The following is a 24,706-nucleotide window of genomic DNA, read 5'->3' as shown; positions in this document are numbered from 1 at the left end:
GACAGCCTAGAATTGACTTCTAGTTTTGAAGGTAGTCAATGATGGTGCTGCTAGGGTGACAGGGAAGTCCTGGAGTGGATTCCTTTAGTTTGAATCCTGCTTCTGGCAACTTGGAAGCTCTATGACTTGGTAGTACTTACTTTTCTTTAAGGTTTGGTTTTATTAACTCGTCAGTAGGGTTATTAACAGTTATTAATTAATAGTTATTAATTGATAGTTATTAATTAATAGTTATTAATAGTGTCTGACTCTTTGAGCTGCTTAGCATTTGGTAAGAGCTTAGTATACTTTTTAATGGAAAATCAAGATCTTGTTTATTGCTCTTAGAAATATGAAGGGAGAGTTCATTGGAGAGCAAGATTCTAATGGTAGTTATACTACCGAGTAATGTAAGAGTAACTATGTGGCCTTGGACAGGTTACACCGTTTTCCTCCTATTCTTCCTCTTTTTCCTTCTCCTTCTAAATTACACAATGAAATCATGGACTGTCTGCTCTCTAATTCTATTCTAGTTAGAGTTCTATAATTCTGTGAGTATTTTATCAGTGAATACCAACTTTTTTTAAAAAAACTTGATCACTCAAATTTGAAATACCCCCAAACTGGTTTTGTTTTGTGAATGTCAAGGGTGGAAGCTGGACTCAGATCCCATGCTTCGAAGACAGGCCATTTAGGGCTAATCCAGGAAACACTTTTTTGATGTTTGGTGACTCAGCTGGTTACAAGAGTCTGCCTTACAAGGACCTGTGCTCAGAGACAGAATAAAATGAAGTGAAAGCCAAGCAGGGCAGTGGGAGTTTTGGAAAGATGAACAACTGGTAAAGAGTCAAAGTATAACTGCATGGAAAAAACATTCCCCAGAGGCCAGAGGAAACTGTTGAAAGGAAAAACATTAGGGAACTAAGTTTATCTCAGGGATTTATTCCAAAAATCAGATTCCAAAAGAAATTCATTTCTATAATGCCTTCCCAATTCATATTTTGCTGTAGTTCAATGATAATTATTTATTTAAAATGAGAAATTATAAGATCCTGAAGAACCAAGGAAAATGTAGATGATTTTTATTGTTCTGTAGCACATAGTAGATTCTTTTAAAAGGAATTTTAGGAGATATGATCCTTATCATTAACTTGAAAATATTTATTATGAAACCCTTAATTTCCTGAGCATCCTTATTGAAGCTTTACCATCTAAATAAAGCATCTAAAAGTGTTCATAATTAACTGGCCATCTCAGTTGTTCTTTTCCAAAAATCAGAATAATAAGCCACAAAGCTGAGAGTAGGAGTCTTTCCATTGAATTTCCCTTTTCATTTTGCTAAACTTATAAGCAATTTAAAAAGAGATTATCAAAATTCCTTAAAGCCAATCATCTTGTAGGAAAAAAACAAAATTAATTTCATTCATACTCATCTGGCATGAATTATTTCCCCACACTAAATACATTAAATTTAGAAGAGGAAAATAATGGAAAAGACCAAATTTTACTTATTTTAAAATATAGTTAGACAAGTACAATTTTTACTGAGATTACAGATAAAATCTTGACTTCTGACTTACTCATGTACTACTGCTTTATATGGACCTCGGCTTGGCTCCCAGATACAAATAAATGTATTCTTTGTATTAAACTGGGCAAAAATATAGATATTTGTCTACAAATGTATTCTCTTGCTTTTACTGTAAAATGTGATGTGCTTTTGACAACTCTATAAATATGTTGGCTGCTATTTCTAAACTTTTATTTAATAACTACAGTGATACCTAAATAAGTGCCTAGATGGTCTTCATATTCATGAGGAAATTAATGAAAATTTACTTGGTTGGTTGGAATAAAGAAAACACTTGGATGTAAGAAAATAACGTAGTATCCAAAAAAATATTCAGTAGCCAGAGATAGCCATCTTTAAGCAAATATATAGTAAGTTTTACTGTTAATAACAGTCAGAAAAACAAATTATATTTGTTGATTTCAATAAACATGAAGAGATGCCTTAACATTCTGGACTAAAGATTTACTATTTATTTTAAATTACGGTTTTTCTCTCATGATGATCTTATTTAATGAAATTATTCTTTGAAAGATAAAAATATGAAGTTTTTAGAGATGCACGTTTTATTATTTTTATTTTATTATTATTATTTTATTAATTATTATTATACAGGTTTTTCCTGAGATTGTAAAACTATAGATTTTAAGTTATGAATTTTAAAATTTCTACAATATAAAAATAGTTTTAATATTAATAATCAAAGAAGAGAGAACGAGCAGTGTGTGGGTGGCTCAGTTGGTTAAGTATCTGTGTTCTACTCAGGTTGTGATCTCAGAGTCCTGGGATTAAAGCCCACATCCTAATCCCTGCTCAGAGTCTGCTTCTCTCTCTCCCTCTGTCTCTCCTCCTGCTTGTTCTCTCTAGTGCTCTTTCTGCCTCAAATAAACAAATAAAAATCTTGAAAAAAAAAAAGAGTGAGAGCAAGAGCCATCAATTTGGAAAATATGTTTAGTGGTTAAGTGTAATAATATTTAATCATCCGTAACTTTAAGATTAATGAAATCCACAGCCATGAAAATTTGCAGTTCACTTATTTCTTCAAGACTTTTTATGTGAATTATTTGGCAAACAAAAAAATTCAAAAAGGGGAAGTTCTTAATTTATATTCTTCTGAATTGAAACATTAAGATTTATGATACCCCATCATATTATATTTGGTATACTTCATTAATATTTGAAATTTTCAGCACTGAATTCCTGTTTCTAAAGTTTATCTACATGCTAAATGAAATGTATGAAAGATATCTGTGTTGAACAATAACTACAGTTCCTACTGGATTTTTTTTTTTTTTTCCGGTTGGAAGATAGAAAAGATATTCAGAGAGAAATCAGAAAGATCTAGCTTGCAAGCTAACACATGATTCATTATTCTGGATTTATTACTCTATGAAATGTGAAAGGGAAAAACCTCGTAGATGGTGTCACTGATTGTTTTGTTTCCAGAGTATTAGTGATAAGAAAAATATTGCATGAGGTCAAAATTGTAAAAAGAAAAAAAAAAAAAGAATACATGCTTGAGAAAAATCCCATCTGACAATATGATTATCAGTATAAGTTTTTTTTTTATACTGTAACTTTGTACTAAAATGATATTTGAAATGCTTTACTGCTACTATCTGATTATTTTTCATGAGTTTTAGCATACTACACAAAGTTATTAGGTCATGACTTGAAAGATATAATAGGATTTATCCTTTGCATTTAAAATTAACTTGGCATTTAATCACAAACATATTTTAAAGAAGATAATGTGGGAGAATATTTAAAGGGAAGAAAATTTCTGAGGCTAGATAGTCTATTAATTTACAATTAACTAGTTAAATGTTTTCTTTAGACATTTAATATTATGTGATATATTAAGAGTCACTGCCTCCTTCAAAAAATTTTGTTAATGTGGCTGGTGCTTTAAAACTGTAAATAAAAAGTTGTTTCCATTTCTATTTCCCATTCTATTTTAGGCGGTAATTGTAGGTAAGATTTAATGGAAAGGATACACAGAAGAGATACACACACACACACACACACGCACGCACACACACGCCTTGTTTAACATATCTATCATTGTGATATTCACTTATAGTTCCTTAGTTGTCTTTGCAATAAAATAGATTGATGACTACAAAGATATTTGCAGATCCCTTGAGATGATGGTGATATGGGGAAATGATTCTCTCCCCCTTCAAATAATTCCTGCTACCAAGGGTAGAACATAGCAGAAAGGTGAAAGGGGGATTAGAGAAACTGAGAGTCAAATCAGCCCAAATAAATCAGCGGTCATTCAGAATCAGAATCAGAATCAGGGGTCATTCAGTGACCAGATAGTAAAATATTGTCCATGATGGAAGTCAGAGGGGGCTAAAGAATATTTCATTTGGCATTTTAAAAAGCATGATTGAGAAATTGTCTGCAGAGGGGCAAAGGAGAAAAGAAATATGTGCTACAGCTTTGGTGACGTGTTAAGGATTTTTGATATAAAAATGTAATTGTCTATAATCTTTCTTTAGTTTTCAGTTAGTAGCTTGATGAGAGGAAAATGTACATAACTTGAAAAAATATCTCCGTCCTTGGCAGTCATAGCAAAGGCTGTTCTGCGCATACTTGTTGGCTGATGACTATAAACATTGTATATATAATGAAAATAGGGAATAAAAGTTTGTTTTTTTTTGTTTTTTGTTTTTTTTTTTAATTTTTATTTTTTATAAACGAATCATGCTTAGCGAAAAGTTTGGTTTTTAACTATAAAGTTAAACACTATATTCAGTCTCTTGCTTTTTTTGGTTAGAAATCCTTTTCACAACATGATCAACTGTGTATGAATTCAAAAAGTCTTTCTGGTTTACATGTTAGTTAAATGCACTAATTTTTAGTGGGTGTTTCTGATACTCAAAAGAGAAACAATATCTTAAATATTAACCCCACTCCCTACAGTATGCTCTGAATATGCCCTCTAGGATGGTTTATATTATATTTCATGTAAATTTAGGATCAAATAATTCCCTCAACCAAAAATGCATTTTTCCCAGTGGCAACATGGCTAATGGTCTGGGGGTAAAGCAAAACAAATTGAAAAAGAAAGTTGTTGTATTTCATAATTGAAGTGACTATTTCAATAATCAAACTTATAACTACTAGCCAGATTTTCATTTGCAGAAAATTGACTTATTATCTTAATCCATTATGTTAGTTGCTGTTATGTCTTAGATTTGTGTTCAGACAGCAAAGAGTGTAAACTTGTTTTCTCATGCTGGTGATCTCCCTGTAGGTTCTGTGGGGGGTAATCCTATGGTGTCTGCAGGGCTGAGTCAGAACAGTGGGCTTCCTGTGGTAGGGAGGCTGCTGAAAGTTTCTCAGGAGACCTCTCTGAAGGCTACTCCTCAGCATAGTGAATTGGTCTGACCCTGAGTCTTGAAGGCTCAGAAGTTTGGTTTTAAATCCACGATGAAAGTAGATCTATCTCCTAAAAGGAAATTCATCTGTACTAATATATGTATGCTCATTCATTCATGTGTTCTCAGAGCTAAGGCCAGGGCTAGAACTTATACTAGGTTTTGGAGATATGGTGGCAAATGAGACAGTCCCTGTGCCCAGGAACCTCACTGTGTAAGAGAGGAGAAAAATGTTAAACAAGTAACTGGAAGTTTACTTACAAGTAAAAAGTTAAGTGCAGAAGTCACAGTCAGAACTGTTATTCAGCTGTTTTTCATGGTCTGCCTCTACTCTGATTGGTTAGGGCCCAAGTCCTAATTGTTATGGGTTGTTAAATATTTTTGATAATGCCCCTGTTTGTGTTGCTTTTATGGGAATATTAGTACTTGAGAAACCAACTTGTAAAGAGCTAATTTGTTGGTATGTAATGAGTAATATCAGAGGAACCAGAAGAATTGTTGGTCCACCTATGCAGAAAACCAGACAGTGGTCTTAGCATGAATTAGAAGGTTTTGATGAATACCATTTTTGACCTTATCAATCCAGTGAGCCTGTGTCTCCGTCTCCTGAGAGGTTTGATCTTATTAGTGGCAGGAGGTCACTGGGCCATTTGCTAGGATTTTCTTGCTGGCCCCATACAGTATTTAGATAGGTGCTACCATTGAGTTCAAGTCTTCCTCAGGAAGACTCTTTCTAAGATGATTATGTCACTATCAATACAAAAGAGTTAAAACTGAACACTTTAAAGAACAATCTGATTTCTAAATTCTTGGGGGAACTCTTCATCATAGCACCCAAGTACTAATAAGAGTTTTTGTTTGAATAAAGTTGCTGAATGTTCTCTTGGATTCCTGGGTTAGTTTTTTTATATTTTGGACCAAACTACCCTGTTTTTTCTGGCCAACAGATTTAAAATCTAAACATAAAGGTTTATTTTTCATAAATATGTTTTGAATTTGACCTTCACAGGGAACATTTTAAGTGTCGTGATCAATGAGGTTTCAGGTACCTCTTTACAGAGAACTACTGTGATTATGTTTTCGTGGTTGGATTTTTCTGAACCCATTAGCTACACGGGAATGGAGTGGTGGAATTAAGGTTTTGAGAATCATCACACCGCCCGCTTACCAGAAATTCAATGAAAAACAAACATGAGCGATAGGTTTATGTTCTAGTACAGTATATTTTTAAAATGGTGTTTGTGAAGCCCTCTAGAGAATACATCAAAGGGAATATAAAAATCCAACTTTGAACAAGTGAACCTTCTTATAATCAGACTCTGTATCGAATGCTAAAAGATCAAATGGGTGAGACAAATTTAGATACAGGCATGAGATAGGTCATTTTCCTGGTGGGAACAATATGTATCTTTGGATTGGTAAAACTAGGATATTCGGAAAATGTCATTTTCTAATTCCCTATGTTATTTAAAACTGTCCTTCTACTGTTCATTCCTGACATCACGTGAAAGCATCTTCACTGTGCACAAAAGTGATCTTAAGTAGCCTCCTCTCTGGGCCTCAAAAAGTTCATGAGTCATGAGTGAATATATACATAGCCATGGAGTTTTCTTTTGGGATATTTAGAAGGACTAGTTTCCTAAAACTTACTTCTAGTCTTAGTGGTAATATAGGAAATTTTACTTTCCAATAATATACTTGCATTAGTGTTCCATAATAAGTTATTTAATGCATTTCTACTTGGCTAATCTGGAAAGTTGTGCATTCCAAAACTGTTAAGAAAAACATCACAAAGTTTAAATTCATCATCTCAGGCTTGTGAATGGATTAGGGTTTGATGAAAATGTATGTTTTGATTTTTTTTTTTTTTTTTCAATAGAGGTCGTGTTTTTCTTGGCCTGGCCAAAATACTAGGGCCTCAAGGGAGAACTAAAAGGAGGGAACCTAAGCTTTATGTCAAAGTTATAGTCCATCATGTTTTATTTTATTTTTAAAAAAATATTTTATTTGTTTACTTGACAGACAGAGATCACAAGTAGGCAGAGAGGCAGGCAGAGAGAGAGGAGGAAGCAGGCTCCCCGAGGAGCAGAAAGCCCCATGCGGGACTCGATCCCAGGACCCTGGGATCATGACCTGAGCCGAAGGCAGAGGCTTTAACTCACTGAGCCATCCAGGTGCCCCAGTTCATCACATTTTAAACCATTAAACCTGGATGTTAAATAAGCAGCACAGCATACCTAGGTAGTAACTGGAGCCAGACTTAATACCGTTGAGTTATCACTTTAGTATTTATCACATCTTTACAGTTTGGATAGAGATTTCTTTTTTGAGCATCCTCAATGTCTACCATTTCATTTAGGCACAAGACAATGAAATGATCAGATGATATAGGTTTAGTTCTTGTGGCTCAAACTCTGAGATGGAGATTCATCAACGAGTATCCTTCAACCAACTCCTGTGAGGCAGGGAGGGAAGAGCAAGACCGAGGGAGAAGCTGGTCTTCGATGGCCACAGTAGCCTCAGCAGATACTACAGGAAGCTCTGGATCTGGGGGGCTGGGACTTGTATTCTATCTTTGATCTGTCATTGGTTGGGGACTACACCAGGAAAGTGGTGGGACCTTGGGTGAGGTGTCTCTCTTCAGCTGATGGCAGTCTTGAGGAATACTCAACTGTGAACTGTCAGTAGCTGACAGTCCTAGCATCTGAGAGAAGAGGGATCTGAAGGGACATCTGCACTCATTACACCATGAGTGATCAAACAGCCATGTCATATCAGCCATGCATGAGGTCCTTTATGGAAGATTTCACTCATCCATTCAGTAGACACACACACACACACACACACACACACAAAGAAGGTGACTTCTTTCCTTTTCTAAGAAAAAAAAGGGGTCTAGAGGTTAAATAACTTGCTCAAGATCACATACAAATGCCTAGTCTCCCTGACTCCAAAGCTTATGTTCTTTTTGCTGCCTCTTATGGTAAGAAATATGGTTGGAGTAGGTTATCTAAACTCTAAGATTCCTTGAACTCCTTTGGTTCTGGAGAAAGTGTGGATTAAATTAATTAATACTAATACTGTGACCACCCATACTGCCACCACACAAAATAGGCTTAGCATGTGATGTTGGCTAAACCAAGTTAGATGTGCTCCCTGGCTTTCAGAAGTATATGGGCTAGATTATAGAAGTAAAGTGATACATTAAAATGATACAGAGAAATCATTTTTCTCATTAATAAAATCATAACAACATGGTAATTTGCAAGACTGTTATAAGAATTTAATTTACATATGGAAAGACGATTGAACATGACTTCAGATATTTTGGCATTCTAAATTTATTTACTATGTTTAAATTTAGTAGAGACACACACATATTAGAGAATATTTACATTTAGTGGAGCTGGGAAGCAGAAATGATTCTTATTTTGATTTTAATTCATGGTGTTCTCCTTGGCAAGTCTGTTGGTATCTCTGGGCTTTAGCTTCCACATCTGAAAAATGAAGGGCATGGGGTGGGTGAACTAGAAGCAGTAGTATCCTACTAACTGTTTTGACGGTAGAGATCCAAGTGGTTCAAGATGAAACAAATAAAGTCAACTGGCATTCGGTAAAGCAGGCCTCTTCTAGATCAACAAGTTTATGACATTTCTGCTGTAGCTTCTTGTTATTCCTGAAGGAAATAATTTTCCTCTTTAGTGCTTATAATGTGTGCCTTATACATAATATATATAAGTCAACTAGAGAGAAGCAAGCATATTATATGAAATCAAATGTAATCAGCCTAGAATAGAATTCAGTTTAACTTCTACCATAAGCAGTTAGGAACAAATGACTTAATGCTCTTTTGCCATGTAAAACTCATGATTATTGCAAGAAAAAATTATCTCGTAACATATATATTTAAAAACATGTGAATATATTTATGTTAATGCTGTATATATTTTGAAGGATGCATGTGTAGGGTATGTATTTCCATATCCTTTTTTCTCACTTTTGGGGTGTTTGAGTGGTGAATCCTTGCCATGTGCCTTTGGGCATTGGAGATTTAGAAGTGAACCGGGTAGGCGGGCAGCCTGACCACATAGAAATTGTCTACATATATATCATGTATGCATTCAGAAGGCATTATGGATACACACATAGAACTTTTCCCTTTTTTATTATTTATTTATTTATTTATTTATTTATTTATTAGCTTGACTCATCTTATGAATTTTTGGTATTTAATTCAGAAAAAAAATATTTGACAAGGAAAACAAGCAAATAAAATTAGGTGAAGGATGCCAAGGAAAATAGTCTGAAGTTTCAGAGGACATGCAACAAGATTTTCAGATCTCCCCAGTCCAACAACAAAAAACCCGAAAATACAAAACAAAACAATAACAACAAAAGCTCACCAAAAAAAAAAACAAAAAAAACAAAAAAAAACAGTCCTTTCTCTATGTGGTTTGAAGGAAGTCTGTAACTTCATGTATTGGCATTACACAATGTCACAGTATGAACTCAAGATAAGTGGGTCATCTTAGAGATACCCATTTATTTTTTTTCTCTCTACTTCCATTTTTATTGGATACAACCCAGAGAATCAAAGAGGAAGCAGACAGCAAAAGGCTCCCGCCCAAGCCATGTCTAAAATGTATCTTACTTTACTTTTTTATGTTTCTTACTACCAATTACCAACATAGGTTGACAGGAAAATGTGATAGTTTCATCTGCCCTTATGCATTTCCAATTACATCTAACAAGATAGCACTTGTCTTGCAATGATTTAATCACATCTTATATCAGATATTCTTAGTGTAACATGTTCCCTCCCAGTCTTCCCCTACAATCCTGGGTCACATCAATGAGCACTGACATTATCTTTTCTTTTTCTGTTTTTTTTTCCCCCCATCCACTAAAGACAGTGAAAGGATAAGCTCATTAATATTACTTGAATGATACACAAAGGGAACTACAATTTGATGTTGTTTTTATTATTCACATTTCATGAACATTAACATTTGCCTTTATTAATGGTTTTAATAGAAAAGTTACTTCAACTTAGGATATTTTTTTCACCAAAGCCTTATATTTCTGAAAGGAGTGTACCCCCAGGGGTAGATGTACATCTTTTTACATGGCTTCTACATCACTGGAAGCCATTTAAAAAAAATTAAACTGTGAATTGAAAGGCTGTACCTAAAAATGACATCATGAAGCAAATTGATTGAATTACACAGGATATAGTGCTGCCTTTGTCTTCTGCTTCAGCAGCCCAAAACGAATTGTTGAATAATGTGCTTTAGAGGACAGTAGTGTCTTTCACTGAAACACTGTGCAGAAAGTTCCAGCCAGTCAGTGTGCTATTTCTAGTCAAGTATATGGAGGGTTTACATACTGAGAACAGCTGTAAAGATGTTGGCATAGGAGCAACTTCAAAGCCAGTTCAACTAGAAACTTAGATTGGTGTCCAGAAGAACTTCTGTGAACCCTAGGTGTTTAATGTTCAGCTCTCCAGGGAGCAAATGTTTAAATCTAGTAAACAAATGACAAGACAGGCTGTCCTTTAACATTCTGCTTTTCTCATAGTCTTCTTTGGAAAGGGCTTTGCTGTGTCTGAGTTGTTGATGACCAGATATGATCCTCCATTTGTCAGCTGTCCGTTGTCTTAGGCACAGTCACTCAGAACATTCTCTCTCATGTTGTAGCCAAGAGCTTTGGCCTGCTCCTTAAGATCAGTGGGATATGTATATTTCCTCCTGACTCTGTTTGTTGGGAGACAGAGAGAATGACCAAGGAACTTCATCTGCATTGTCTGCTTTTGAATCGTGACTTAGTTTTATAGAAAATGTATAAAGTACCATAAAATAACATGCATAAAAATGATATATTAGACAAAAAAAATTTTGCAGTAATTTAAAAAATGATTCATTTCAGGAAAAATCACATATATGTAAACTTTTGACATCACTTTACAAGCAAAAATTAATTTTCCTTAAACGTTTGGTTAACTTTGTTCTTTGGCCCATTTTGCATTGTGAGGCTCAGTCCTTCCCCATAGAAGAGAATCACACTGGCTGGGTGGTCTTTCACAAAGCCTTATGTCATGTGCATCATAAAAACTGGAAGTCAGCTGAGTATATTGAAGAAGGAGAAAATTATTTTGATTTTCCTAAGTAGAAATTCAATTCAAATTATTTTAGGAAATAAATTTCAGAAAGATATGTTATCCAAACATCTCCTATTTACTTTAATGCATTATTAAAGAATCCCCATCCCTAAAGTTTCTCATCTTTTGGGGGTTGAGATTTGATGCCAAGAGGACTTACAGTCCTATAATATTCCTGTCCCTAGAAAAATTATATATATTTATCCAAAGCTTTATATTTATATTGGAATCCCAAATGGCCATTGTTTGAAATTTTCCTTCCAGTTTTTCTGTAAAAGGAACTTCCTTGTGTCATCGTGATAATCCCTGGGGCTCGGCCTGCTTCTTCATCAGTGTTACTTTGGAGTGGCACAACTAAACTGTGTGTTATTAACTTGTATTGAACCAGAATAGAGCTATACCTGTTGTTATTCCAAAGCCATTTCCTTCGAGAATGCCCTCCGAAACTCCCCCGCATGGCGTTCTACGGAGGATCATGACAGGAATCTGCATGTTAAAATAATATTTCCCCTTTTCTCAATGCTGCACAGCTAAATAGGAACAATTTACGGTCAAGAGTATAGAAGAAATCTGATGGGTATTTCAAGTGATCATTAAGCCCCTCAAATGGTAGCTGAAACAGATGTTTGCAGCTTGAGCTCACCTCCCCTTTCCAACGGCTGCCCAGTTTGCCCCAGTTCAAATCTCTAGGACACCAGCAAGCTTCTGTTCCTAGGTCTGTGCCTCCAGCTGGAAACATGCTGCACTGTTTGCTCTGCAGACCACCCAGCCCGCCCACTTGTGGTGGTGTGGCCTTCTGTCTGGCTTGTCTGCAGGTGTGACCTTACTCACCCACCTATGACAAGTCACTCTCCCATTTTTCTGGAGTTTAAAAATACAAGTGGCCAGAACAGAGTAAGCAAGTTGATTTTTCTACTACCCTGCAAATTTATAATTATAAAGTTTGGTGACCTTCATGAACTTTCCCAGGCGTGTTTTTGCTGCAGATTTTGTGATTAATGTGGGCGACCCCTGAGACAGAGGTGAAGCAGTTTAAATGTGAAGTCAGTGGAGTTGCCTGGATGGGCATAACCTTCCAGAAGCCCTGTGAAGTTTGCATCTACATTACCTCATTCCCAACCCAGGGCAGTTTGAACTTTAGATAAACATTTTGGCAATAGTGTGGCAAACCAAAATTCAACCTTACTTCTCAATAGGTGTATTAACTTTATAAAAGTAATAAACTATTTTTTCCTTTGTAGAGTAAGCTGGGAGACATCAAGAACACACTAAAGCAGCTATATTAGGTAGTGAGTAGGTGATTTTTTCCCCTGATGTAACCACACTCTAAATCTTTACAGTCTGTCAAGCTGCTCTATAATTCTAAGCCAGCAATATTCAAAATAGCATAATAACCACTGTTAGCAAGATGTGGAAATTTTCTTGAGCAGTCGGAATATGTCCCAGAAGCCAGGATGTTTGCTGACCATTAGCTCTACTTTTATTCAACCTGTATTGGCTGACATCTGGCTCAATGTGGACAAATGAACACAAACATTCAGGTTGGGACTCCTGGATACTCAAGAAGACGCCATTTCCTCATAGTTCCATGAATGATCAGTGCCTTCTTTTCCTTAGGGAAGTATCAGATATCCTCATGACTCTCCCAGAAGCTTTCTCCTACTAAAGGGAACAACTGAAGCTCTACGGTGTGTGAAAATTTGAATCTATCATCCATATTGGGGTTTCAGAGCTGGAAGAGACAATTCTTACAGATGTGGCAACCGAGGCCTCAATGGCTAGTGACTAGCTCAGAGTCCCATGGTTGGTTAATGGAAGAGCCAAGACCAGAACACACTGTGATCCACTCATAATATGACCAAATATTCATATAAATATTATCTCAAGAGGTAAACATTATCTCAATATAGTCTTCTCTCATCTGGCACAAAGTAATCACTCACCAAACGGCTAGTTGTTATCGGGTTGTTAAAATTATTCTCGTTTATATATATATGAGTTTAAATGGCTTATACTGAAATTTTAAAGAAAATACTTTGCGGGCACCTGGGTTGCTCAGTCAGTTAAGAATCTGACTCTTGATTTCAGCTCAGGTCATGATCTCAGGGTCATGAAATCAAGAACCACGTTGGGCTCTGTTTTCCTTCTCCCTTTGCCCCTCCCCCTCATTCTCTCTCTCTCTCTCATAAAAAAAAATTACCTCGAAAAATATGATTTTACATCTGGAAAGGATTTTGAGAGAGCTTCTAACTCAGCATCAAGAGTATATTGTCCTTGCCACAGTGTTTCTTTTTCAAAAATAATAAAATATTTTTAATCAGCTCTTGTGATTTAGCTAGGAAAAAGTTGGAAATAGAACTTTATAAAGTTTAATTTCAGAGTGTGCGGAACAAACTTAAGAGAATCTGTTTCTCTTTTTCCTTCCCTCTCATACAGTCCTCAAATATATTATTCTTGAGATCTGTGTGCAAAGTTGACATTATGTAAATATTTTGAAAAGTAATTAATTCCAGCAATGGATTAATTTAAGGCAGTTAGACAGCATATTTAAACAACCCGTTTATGTATTAAATGGAAACTTTTACTAAAAAACATTTTAATTTTAAAAATCTATATTATGGAAATTTTACATCAGCCCTTTCTTATTTCCAAAATGTTTACACAAAAAGTATTCCATAAAGGGGCAAAATTATGCTAGTTGCATCTGTCATTTACTTTGCTCCAAGCCCTTCACAAATTAAACCACTGCCATTTATGTGAACAAACCTAAGTTGGTTTTTTTTTGTTGTTGTTATTGTTGTTTTTAATGTCCTCAAATTATAGGCTCTTTTGGAAAATTTGAGCTACAGGGCACACTTGCCCTGCCACTGCCATCTTCTTCCAGATATATTCTCCCAACTTATTGGGAGGGCAGGATTGTTAAACCAAAACCCGTTCTAGCAATTAATTTCAGGTTCTTCATCTGCACCAGATAACATGCCATGAATTGTAAGCAATGATCTTTGACTCCAACCTCCAATTCTGCCCACCCTCTGTTAACCCTGTGTAAAGACATGGAAGAGAAATCTGGAAATGAGTGGAAGTAGGGGCCCAGTAAAAGGAATGAACGAACGAATGAATGAACTAACAGAATCTGAAATATCGCTCACATGCTCTGCTATGAAGCAGCAACCACAGTCATGACAACACTAAAAACTAACATTATTTGAGCATCTTTCTAGCAGCCAAGTGCAGTCCTAGTATATTGTATGGACCTCTCATTAGTTGCATTCATGTGCTCAAGAAGTAAGTAACTTCCAATAATGATATCATTGCCTTCATGGGTATTAGAACTATAATTAGCGGGGCGCCTGGGTGGCTCAGTGGGTTAAAGCCTCTGCCTTCGGCTCAGTTCATGATCCCAGGGTCCTGGGATCGAGCCCCGCATCGGGCTCTCTGCTCAGCAGGGAGCCTGCTTCCTCCTCTCTCTCTGCCTGCTTCTCTGTGATCTCTGTCTGTCAAATAAATAAATAAAAAATCTAAAAGAAAAAAAAAAAAAGAACTATAATTAGCTTTAATTAGGCTAAGACATTCTTCCATTTGTATTGGTAATATTTAGCAATATTTTTCTGGCTGATGCCAACGTAAACCAGTTTTACCCTGTAATGCTGCCTAGATAATCCATATGCAGAAGTTTTCTGTGACATTCTCAAGCGAAATGAACATTAGGTGGGTGTTTGTTTTTTTATAGTTCCCTCAGTTTTTCGTCAGGGGTAATAAAACGTGTAAGATCACAGTAAGACAGATCTTCGATGAACACTGTAGGTTTCAGATCTTACCCATCAACAGTTAAGCTGTGCTTTGGGGAGTCCTTGCAAAATTAATCTTCCTCTGCTTTTGACCACTATTCTCTCTCCACAAATGAGCCACCAGGGTAGTTTGCTGTCTCTTTCTTCTTGTTTCCTGTCAAGTCTTTTGAGCGAGGCTGCGGGGATTCATACAAGGGAATTTGTTTGCTGGTAGTTTTGTGTTGTTTATATATAGAAGGGTAAGGTTTAAAAAAAAAAATCTGTGCTAAACACAAATCTGATTAATTTGATTTCCCTTAATTAAAACCTCTTATTTTCCCTACTGTTCTTACTATTATTTTCATTTTCTTTAGGATGGCTTGCAGAATTCTGCAGAATCTCATTTCAGCCTACTTTGTCATCTTTATCTCTTGTTTTGCCTCACTTTGGATACTATGTTTCCACAAAATGAAACTCTTAGGTTATCTGAACAGTCTTGTTCTCTTTCATCTCCTACCCTTTGCACTTGCTGACCTACTGGCCGGAACATTTTTCTTTATATGGCCCACTTCTGTGCTGCATATTTAGTTCTTAGTTTCTTTCTCATTTGTTAGAAATGGCGCTGTTTCCACAAGTTCTAAATCCAGGTGATTGCACTCGTCCACTTGTTCTATTAGATCAATTTTCACATTGTGCTTTATTGCTGTCTACTTACTTGTTTGTATTTGAAATAATCCAGATGTAGGGATTGCATCCTGTCCACAGTATGCTTAATATTCCCAATGCCAGGCACAGAGATGCTTAAGAAGTATTTACTGAGTGACTGGAAATGGGGAGATGGTAAGAGATGATAAGACAGCGTGAACAGGACAATATGGGTGCTGTATGTGTCATTCAAAGAAGCTTGTCCTTTTGGACTCTAGAGAAGATTTTGAGTTAGAGAAAACACATTTTTATCCTTGCATTTATATTTTCATAGATCTTTCTTGTAGTGACATGAAAGATGAGTTGGAGGTGATAAGACAAGGAGACTAGCTAGTGAGCTTTTTGTCCAAGAGAGAAAAGATGTGAACCTTTACCTGAGTAGCATGGGAATGAGATAAGGGATAAATTGAATAACTGTGAATAAGATAATTACCCAGCTCTTGATAAAATATTTTTGAAAAGGTATAGGTGAAGGAAGACGGGAAGATTCAGAGTTCTAGTTTGGATGTTTCTCATACTACTAACAATTGTAAAATGGATAAAAACAAATCACTTGAGGAATGGTATTTGAATTGAGGGATCTATGGGATATCCACGTGGAGCTATTGAGTAGACATTCGAGAGTGTGGGTGTGGTACGCGTAGGACATGCATGTCATCAGCATTTGGACATAATGAAGGCCTGTGTTTGGATGAGATCATCCAGAAAGACTGAGTGTAGAGACAGAAAAGCTGAAGGGAGAGGAGAGCCCCATAAAGTATTGCCTCGAGGCACTCTTGGTAGTAAGGAACAGAAATCTACTGAAGGTGGATCAAGAGAAATGAGATGGCAGGTATAAGAGTTCTTATCATAGAATTCAAGGATGAGCCACAAAGAACAGCTCCTCTCATTGACGTCTGGACACGGAATGTGTAAAATTAGTCTCTCTGTTTCTCAAAAGTCTGGTTTTCTCTTATCTATGTGTTCTCTACATTTGCTTTCTTTTTTCTCTGCTTATCAGTGCCCTTCCATTGCAAGAAGGCAAGCTATGCTGCTATCCTTGAATTCATAGAACGTTGGTATGCCATTTTTTATCATTCTCCGAATAAACTATCTGTGTCCCTAACTTCACATTCTCAGAGAATCTGAGTAGCCAAGCCCATGATTTAGTTCCCTTCAGGTTAGGGGTCCTTCCTTGTGGTGATAGTATCAATATGACACAATGAGTTGTGGGAGGGGCAGATCGCTCTGGAAGAAGGTGTATGTGCTGATTGTGAATAGCTTCCATAGAATGTTGTTATTTAAAGGAGCATTTCTCAGATTTTAATGTACTTATGAATCACCAGATAATCTTCTTTTTTTTTAGTATTTTATTTATTTATTTGGCAGAGAGAGATCACAAGGAGACAGAAAGGCAGGCAGAGAGAGAGAGAAAGAGAGGGAAGCAGGCTCCTCGCTGAGCAGAGAGCCCGATGGGGACTCAATCCCAGGACCCTGAGATCATGACCTGAGCCGAAGGCAGCGGCTTAACCCACTGAGCCACCCAGGTGCCCCAGAAATCTTAAAATACAGGTTTTGCAGCCACCTGGGTGGCTTAGTGGGTTAAGCATCTGATCATGATCAGGTCATGATCTCAGAGTCTCTGGATTGAGACCTGGTTTGGACTCCCTGCTTAGTGGGTAGTCTTCTTCTCCCTTGGACCGTATTCTCTCTCTCTCTCTCTCTTTCTCTCATAAATAAAAATCTTTAAAAAAAATTTAAAAGATATGTATACATATTTTTAAATACAAGTTTTGTTCAGTAGGTCTGGTTTATTCTGTATGTCTAACAAGCATGAAGTGATGCTGAAATTGTGGGTCTGAGGATCACACTTAAAATAGCAAAAATTGTGAGGGCAGTTAGAGCAGGGGCAAGCTCAGAGAGGACTAGGAGAAGAGCAGGAGGAGAATCAGGAGAAGGTAGGAGCTATGAGTGGAGAGACTCAAGAATCAGGGAATGTTCAGAGACATCGAATGTTGAAGAGAGTGAGTGAGATAAATTTGGAAACCTCTTCAGTATAAATCCACACAGTTTTGTGGATTCTCTTCTGGAAGCCTATGTACTAGAGAGCAAAAGGTCCATGGCTGGATTAATACAGAGTTGGCGGGGGGGTGGGGGGCGTGCAGTGTAGGAATATGGAGGTCCGGGATAAGAGACTTGAACGTGTTAACCAGAGGTAGGTTAAGTGATGGGCCCTGCAGCTTTAGTTTGTTTAAAGTTATACATTGCCTTTAGATTGTTTTGTTTGTTTGTTTGTTTGTTTGTTAACATCTGGAGAAGGATTCAACCACTGGTCAAGAGAGGGGAGTTTCCCGTGAAAATGTGTGTGGGTGTGTGTGCATATGCATGCAGACATGCTTGTCTGTTTAATCCCCTTGCAAGGGAAATGTAACTACATAATAAAGTGAGTCTGGAAGGATTTCCAGCAGTTCACATGTTTGGATCCAGAAAGCGTTATCTTTCACAGTTACATATGGAATGTTCTTATGCTCCAGTGATTATGGAAAGGCAAAACTTAAAGTTTAAACATTAATAATATTACAGAAGATAAAACTGTATCTGAAGGTATGGTGCATGTGAATCGCTTTGGGGATTTAAAAAAATTGTTGGGCTTTATGGTGCTTCATCAAGGAAACTTCAAATTCTCGTTAATTTTCTAGCTATATCAAACTTAATTGAACTGATTCAGGTAAAATGCTACCCTTTTAAACTAATATGCAAGTCATGGTGCTGGCTTCATATCCGTGGTGCCTCCAAAGAATATTTTGAGGCTGAAACATCACAGTGGGAAATCAGACAATTTTCTAGCTAACTCTGGGGAAACCAGTGTTTGAGGAGGAGTCGGGGAGCATATTGATATCCTTGCTTGGGTGCTGGAAACTCCAGCAGGAGACTGGAATGACCAGTGTAACCCTGGTTTAGAAGGGATCCTCCCCTCCATGGAAATACTATCTCTGAGTGCAGAGCTTGAAGAGGAGGGGTAAGGGAAGGTGGGAATGCTTGCCAAGTCTGTCACATTAACAGAAACGCAGATGTCACAGCCAGACTGCCTTCAAATTCCTTGCCATCCTGAAAAAATATGCATCGAGGCCTGAAATCACTTAAATTTAAACACTTACTTTGATGGCTATATATTATATATAGTTCTGTCTATTATCAGTCAGCTATTTGACAGCTCAGTGATGTTATGATTGGCACCATTGTACTCAGTCTGGAGAAATCCTGTGTGACTCCTTTTGGCTTTGTGATGATTGAGGCATTAGAACAGATCCTGGAATTCTCAGTTGTTGACCTTTCCACTTAATCTGCAGAACCCTCTGAGGCTACTAAATATTTTAAACCAAAATTTTCTGAGCTGATTTTCACCGGCGAGGTTTTCCAACAGACTCATCAGCAGCAGTTTGAGATAGCATTCAAATAAAAAACAAGATTTCATTTAAATGCATTCTTTCTGCTCCTCATTTAATACAGTGGAGGAAAAAGTTATTCCATCTATAGATCTGTGTTGAAAGCAGCTAAAATTGATTCCTTTTGATTTATCTTTTGGAACCTGATACTCCAGCTTTAAATTGTAAAGAACATACTATTTGTTTCGGAGGAAGGATTTGAGGCAAGGATAGGATGAGAGTCCCAATCTCTGAGATCAAACGACGATGACAAAAAACGCAGAAGGTCATGATTATGAAATCTGGGTCTAAATGTTGCTTATAAATCGCAATAGGCTTTTGCATGACTGAGAGGTTTTCAGTCTTAGATTTGAGTTTCTTTGAAGAATAAAGTTTTGTGACATAAGCATGAGTAAGTTATTACTAAACATTTATAAGCATAGGCAGGGGCTGAGGGTGGAATTTGGTTTGTTGTTTAGATTACCAAAAAACTTCGCTTTTATAAATTTATAGGTGTGAATATGTTACACGACTTTGGCTTTTGGAAACCATTTGGGCCAGATGTTTTGAGTTGAGTATCTTAGAAAATATGTTAACTCTGGATTTACCGAGACCGCATTCAGTGCCTCCCACAGTAGCTATCTTTTTAAGTAGCTGTGCCTTTAAGGGGGGGGGGGGACGAATTAAGTTCTAATGAACCAGTTCATTGTATAGGAATTGATTAAGAGTGACAGTTGATTGCTCTAAATGGTCAAATTCAAATCACCATATTGTGGAAACTTTTCCCCTAGAAAAACACTAGACTTCTATTTAGAACCACTGGTTTGAGTCTTGGTCCTCTTGCCAATTAGATGTTAACTTTGAGCAAATTATATAATCTGTTAGCCTTATTAGTTCCATCTGAAGATGGAGGTGGTACTAATTCCCAGGGTTGTTCTTGATGTCAAATGAGATAATATATATGAAGTCCTTTACTGTGAAGTTATCTACAAATATGATGGGCATAATGATACTGTGCCTGGTTTAACTGATTTTTTCATCCAACTAAGATCATTGGGGTTTCAGAGCACTCTCTAACTACTGTCTAGTGACTTTAGATGAGAATTGTAGAATGCTTTAAATGGCTTTTAAATGAATATTATTGCGTTTTTCTCTTTCACTTTTTCATCCCAATGAGTGCCAAAAAGAAAAAGAGATTCTATTAAAGTGGGATGCTGTTTTTATCTCTGAAGTTATCGATGCATGGATTTTGTGTTACAGGGATGGTTAACCATAGCCAACATGGGTGTGGTGCTCCCAGGACACTTGGTGCACTTCTATGGTGTGGCTCCTAGGACTTTTGAATATTAACCTATCTCATCCTCTCAATAACCATGGGAGGTGGGTGCTTCCATTGCCATCAGTGTGAAATGAATGTTGTGAAACTCAGGCACAGAGAGATTAATTTGTTCAAGATTACAGACTCCATGTGCTCAGTCAGGTCGAAGGTTCCTGTAGTTTTCATTCAGCTCTTAGAGAAGAATTTGGTAAAAAAGTATATACACTGGTATAAAGCAAGTCATGAACATTACTTGGGTGTTCAACATAGGGGATGGTATTTCATTTTGCAAAAATGATGATACATCACGGATGTTTAGATGACACAGAGATTGTATCTTATTTCCCTTTCCCCCCCTTTTTTTTTTAAATCTTTAGTGCCCTTTACTGGGTTCATTATTGTTAATTTAGTAGGATTACTTCCCTCTTTTGGGCCCACAGTATATTAACAGGAAGCTAAAGGGTGAGAGAGGCCCAGTGTTCTCAATCTTATACTATGAGTGAAACTATTGGAAGAAAGAGCCCAAAGCTTCATCCAAACGGACATTACAGAGCTCATGTACTGTCTTTTTTCTGATTTGGACTTTGTTTGGCTTAGTTTCATATGCTATATTTAGTCCTTCTTTAATTGAGACATGATCTAAACTATTCATGGATTTATTCACAAATTTCACAAATTTTACCGAAAGTCTTCTGTGTACCAGGGATGCAGTGAGGTCCTGAGGAGTAAGAAGGTAAGTAGAATAGTACCTACTCTGTTTTCTGGGCTCAGAGAAGAGTGGGAAAAACAAACAATAAGTGAATAATGTCACAAGTGGAAGGATCACAACTGCTCTGGTTAGAGATACAGAGAGGAACGTGGTGTTCCAGAGGTGCATGAGAGAAGGCGTTTGGCTAATACTTGGTGATCATAATTTGTTTTCCTCTCTCTGTCTTCATCCCCATATAAGACATTGAAGACATAGGGAGGAGGAGCAGAGGGAGGGCAAGTTAGAAAGAATTGATGGGGAGCAGTGTTGTTGAGGATAACCCAACGTGGCCATTAGGGAAAGAAAAAAGAAAAACCTAACCTGAGTGGTGTTAACATATCTGATAAGTCCTTGCATATTATCAACTGTATTTGTAGTAACTATCACGTTTAAGAAAAAATATTTTATTTTACTCAACCCAGTAAAAGGGGGAGGAACACAAATTTTGAGTGATTTTCATTAACATGGTTAAAGTGTTTTCTTGTTTTAAAGTGTATGTGTAAGTTTTATGGCAGCTTATTTATCCAGGATATTGAATAAATGAATTTACTGCCTAGACTTACAGAAATATTTAAAAGAACATGAATATTAATTACCAAAGAACTACCAGACAGAAAGACAGTAGACCTCGGTGTCTGGTTCCACTGGTGACCAGGTCCTGGATGACTAATATTTGAGAAAGGATAGATTGCTTTACTTCTCTTCCTTCCTCTTACTACCATCTGTCATTATATTATTTGTTTATCTTTGGGCCCAGAACTGATGTGTAAGAATCATTCAGACATAGACTTTGTCTTTCTTGCTGATTAATATATACTGTTTAGAATAGTGCTTGGCATGTAACAGGCACTCAATAAATCTTCATTGCATGAATGAAAGAATGAGATCATCACACATGTATAGACTTAACAACTGTAATGAGCACAGGAGATAAGTGAAAGCATTTTAAAACCTATAAATGTTCCACACATGCAAGGTGATGCTAATTTTTTGAATTTTAGAAAAAAGTACAGTCTGCCAGAAGATAACTTATTTGCTTGTTTATTTTGTATTAGTCGATTTCTCTTTAAATATTTATTTCCTATGTATGGATGCTCCTTTATGTCCAAGGTTTTAATACTGACTTCTGTCTTCCTTTATGGTTCTGTAACTCCCTTACCCCAGTGCAGTTACTCTCTACAGTAGAGATTCTTCACCCGGGCCAGTGAACCTTTGGGAAATCCAGGGTTACCTCCTGGGGCCTCATGAACTCCCTAAAACAGTATGCCAAAGTGTAGTATTGTAGTGGCTTCTGTGCATTTGACAGAGATTTACTGTAACTTTCATTAGATTATCTTAGGGTATATGATCCCCCAAGTCTAAGAATCATTGCTCTAAAATTTTCTCTTTTTCTTTCACCTTTTGTTTCTCTGTTTCTTCTCCTTTTTCTCCTTGAGATGGTTTCATTCTTTTTTTATTTTGCATGATTGTTTGTTGGTGTTTTAAAATGCTTCTTGTTTGATTGTGCCCAGTGTGTGGTATTCTCGGTTTATTGTATGCCTCTGATCCCCGCCCTTCTCTCTGTCTCTCTCTTGTCTGGCCAACAGCGTGGGGATGTGCCAACTGCAGGGTTGTTCTGTCCAGCCCTTCTGGGACGTTTACTTCTCCATGCTACCCTAACGACTACCCTAACAGCCAAGCTTGCTTGTGGACCCTGCGAGCCCCCACCGGCTATATCATTCAGATAACGTTTAATGATTTCGACATTGAAGAAGCTCCCAATTGCATTTATGACTCATTATCCCTTGAAAATGGAGAGAGCCAGACTAAATTTTGTGGAGCAACTGCCAAAGGCCTATCATTTAACTCAAGTGCGAATGAGATGCAAGTGTCCTTTTCAAGCGACTTTAGCATCCAGAAGAAAGGTTTCAATGCCAGCTACATCAGAGGTATGTAAACCACAGGCGGCGCCAACCTTCTGCTTTCATTTAACATGTTCTACAGTAAACACCGGGACCAGAAGACAGAGTTATGTGCTTTTATGTGAATGTGAATGATTAGGATTAGAACTTAAGGGCAAGAATCTGTTAATATTCACTGAACATTCTCATTAGCAATATACAGTTACCAGATCCAAAATCTGGTCACAGTAGAGCCAAATTTGTTTATATTGTTTATATGCAGAACATTTAAAGGCTGCTTGGAAGATATTGTAGATATTCCACAGCTAATAATTAAAAGCTGCAATGCTGACAGCTCTTCACTGAACATTTAAAATATTCCTTTTCAGAAATCATTTTATTTTAGGCTTTTAAGATGTTGCCCTTTTAAGGAACTATGCTAGGGGACAAATATAAAAAAATTAGCATATAAAATAAAAAAGAGCTATTTATAACTAAAGCTAATAAACAACATAGCCTGAGGAAAGCCCCTTAAAAATGACTAATGAAAGGAAAAAAAATTTCTTTCAAACATATTTCCCAGATTTTGGCATATTAAAGCATTGGAATAATCTCAGTCTCTCTAAAACCTCTCTTTGCTTAAGGAAAACTCAAGCTTCAAGGGTAGCTTCGTAAGTAGATGTCATGCGTGAAAGAAACGAAGGAGAAAGGCACCATTATGCAAATGACCCTCATCATTATAATGTTTTAAAAATTGTAAAACATTACAGGAAATTTGAAAATAAAAAAAGAAGCAAAGTGGAATTGGCCATATATCTATAAACCAGCCATAACCACTAATAAAGTGTTGATGGACACATTTCCTTTCAGCCTTTTCAATAATACATGTAGAATACTGGGTTCCTATTACATAAATATCCCTTTGGGTAATCAGAGCTCTCAAATGCTTTGTTTAAGAAGTAGGCTAAAAATCCACGATTCTATTAAATTCCACCCTGGATTTTTACTAGAATGTTTACTTTAAAATGCTTTTTCTACCATAGACCTGTTCTTGGTATATATTAAAAAATGTTCAAACTAGCATTCCTATAAAGCTAGCATTAAACAGAATTTTCGAGGAAAGCTCCTTCTTTCTCAGTCAGTACATGTTTCATGGTGTCTATTACATTAACAGAGGGTGAAACCCATTATATTATTTAACAATTTCACATGCGTCAAAGAGACTAGGCTGATTCATTTTACTTGAAATATATTATGCAGATGATAATAATAATCTATTAATAACCAGTAACATTAGTACACAATCTTAACTATAGATTGACTTTGACACTTTCCTAGTGCTTTCCAAGTATTAATTCCTGTTGACCACCTGTGTGATATGTGCCATTGTCTTTCATTTTATGGATGAGCAGAATGAGGTACAGAGTGCTGAAGTAACAGGTCCAAGGTCACACTGCATTTTGTGGAAGAGCTGGGATAGGAAGTTGCATTGTCTGCCCCATTTTCCTCTGCTCCTTGCTCTCTCTCAGAAAGGAGTGCAGAGGCCTTGCTAGAAAGGAAATATGGCTTAAAATTCCATTTTTATTTTTATTTTTTTTATTGGACTGCCTCTCCATAATAGTATTTTTACCTTTGTTCCTGAAATGGCCTGGTGATGGGGAAAATGAATAGGAAATGGGGTATCTGAAGTAGCATAGGAGTGTTTAAGAAGAGTAAAAGGCTCTTGTTAATGAAAAATAGAACTATTAGCTATTATGTTTAGAAAATTATTTGGAAAAATGTATAAACA

The 24,706-nt window shown here is 36.6% G+C and overlaps 1 protein-coding gene across 7 annotated transcripts in view; it reads left to right on the top strand.

The window, feature by feature from the left end:
- Window positions 1-24,706, top strand: part of ADGRG6 (adhesion G protein-coupled receptor G6) — a 138,072-nt gene that overhangs the window by 43,146 nt on the left and 70,220 nt on the right. For all 7 annotated transcript variants that reach the window (XM_082730853.1, XM_082730857.1, XM_082730851.1 and 4 more), the window contains one exon: window positions 22,624-22,965. In XM_082730853.1, coding sequence (XP_082586979.1) covers window positions 22,624-22,965 — 342 coding nt within the window. The remainder of the gene's footprint in view (window positions 1-22,623; window positions 22,966-24,706) is intronic.

Source organism: Mustela nivalis (assembly GCF_964662115.1).
Source record: "Mustela nivalis genome assembly, chromosome: 5".
In the NCBI taxonomy this organism is placed as follows: Eukaryota; Metazoa; Chordata; class Mammalia; order Carnivora; family Mustelidae; genus Mustela; species Mustela nivalis.
Note: the sequence above shows the minus strand (reverse complement) of the source record. Positions and strands in the feature narration are given on the sequence as shown.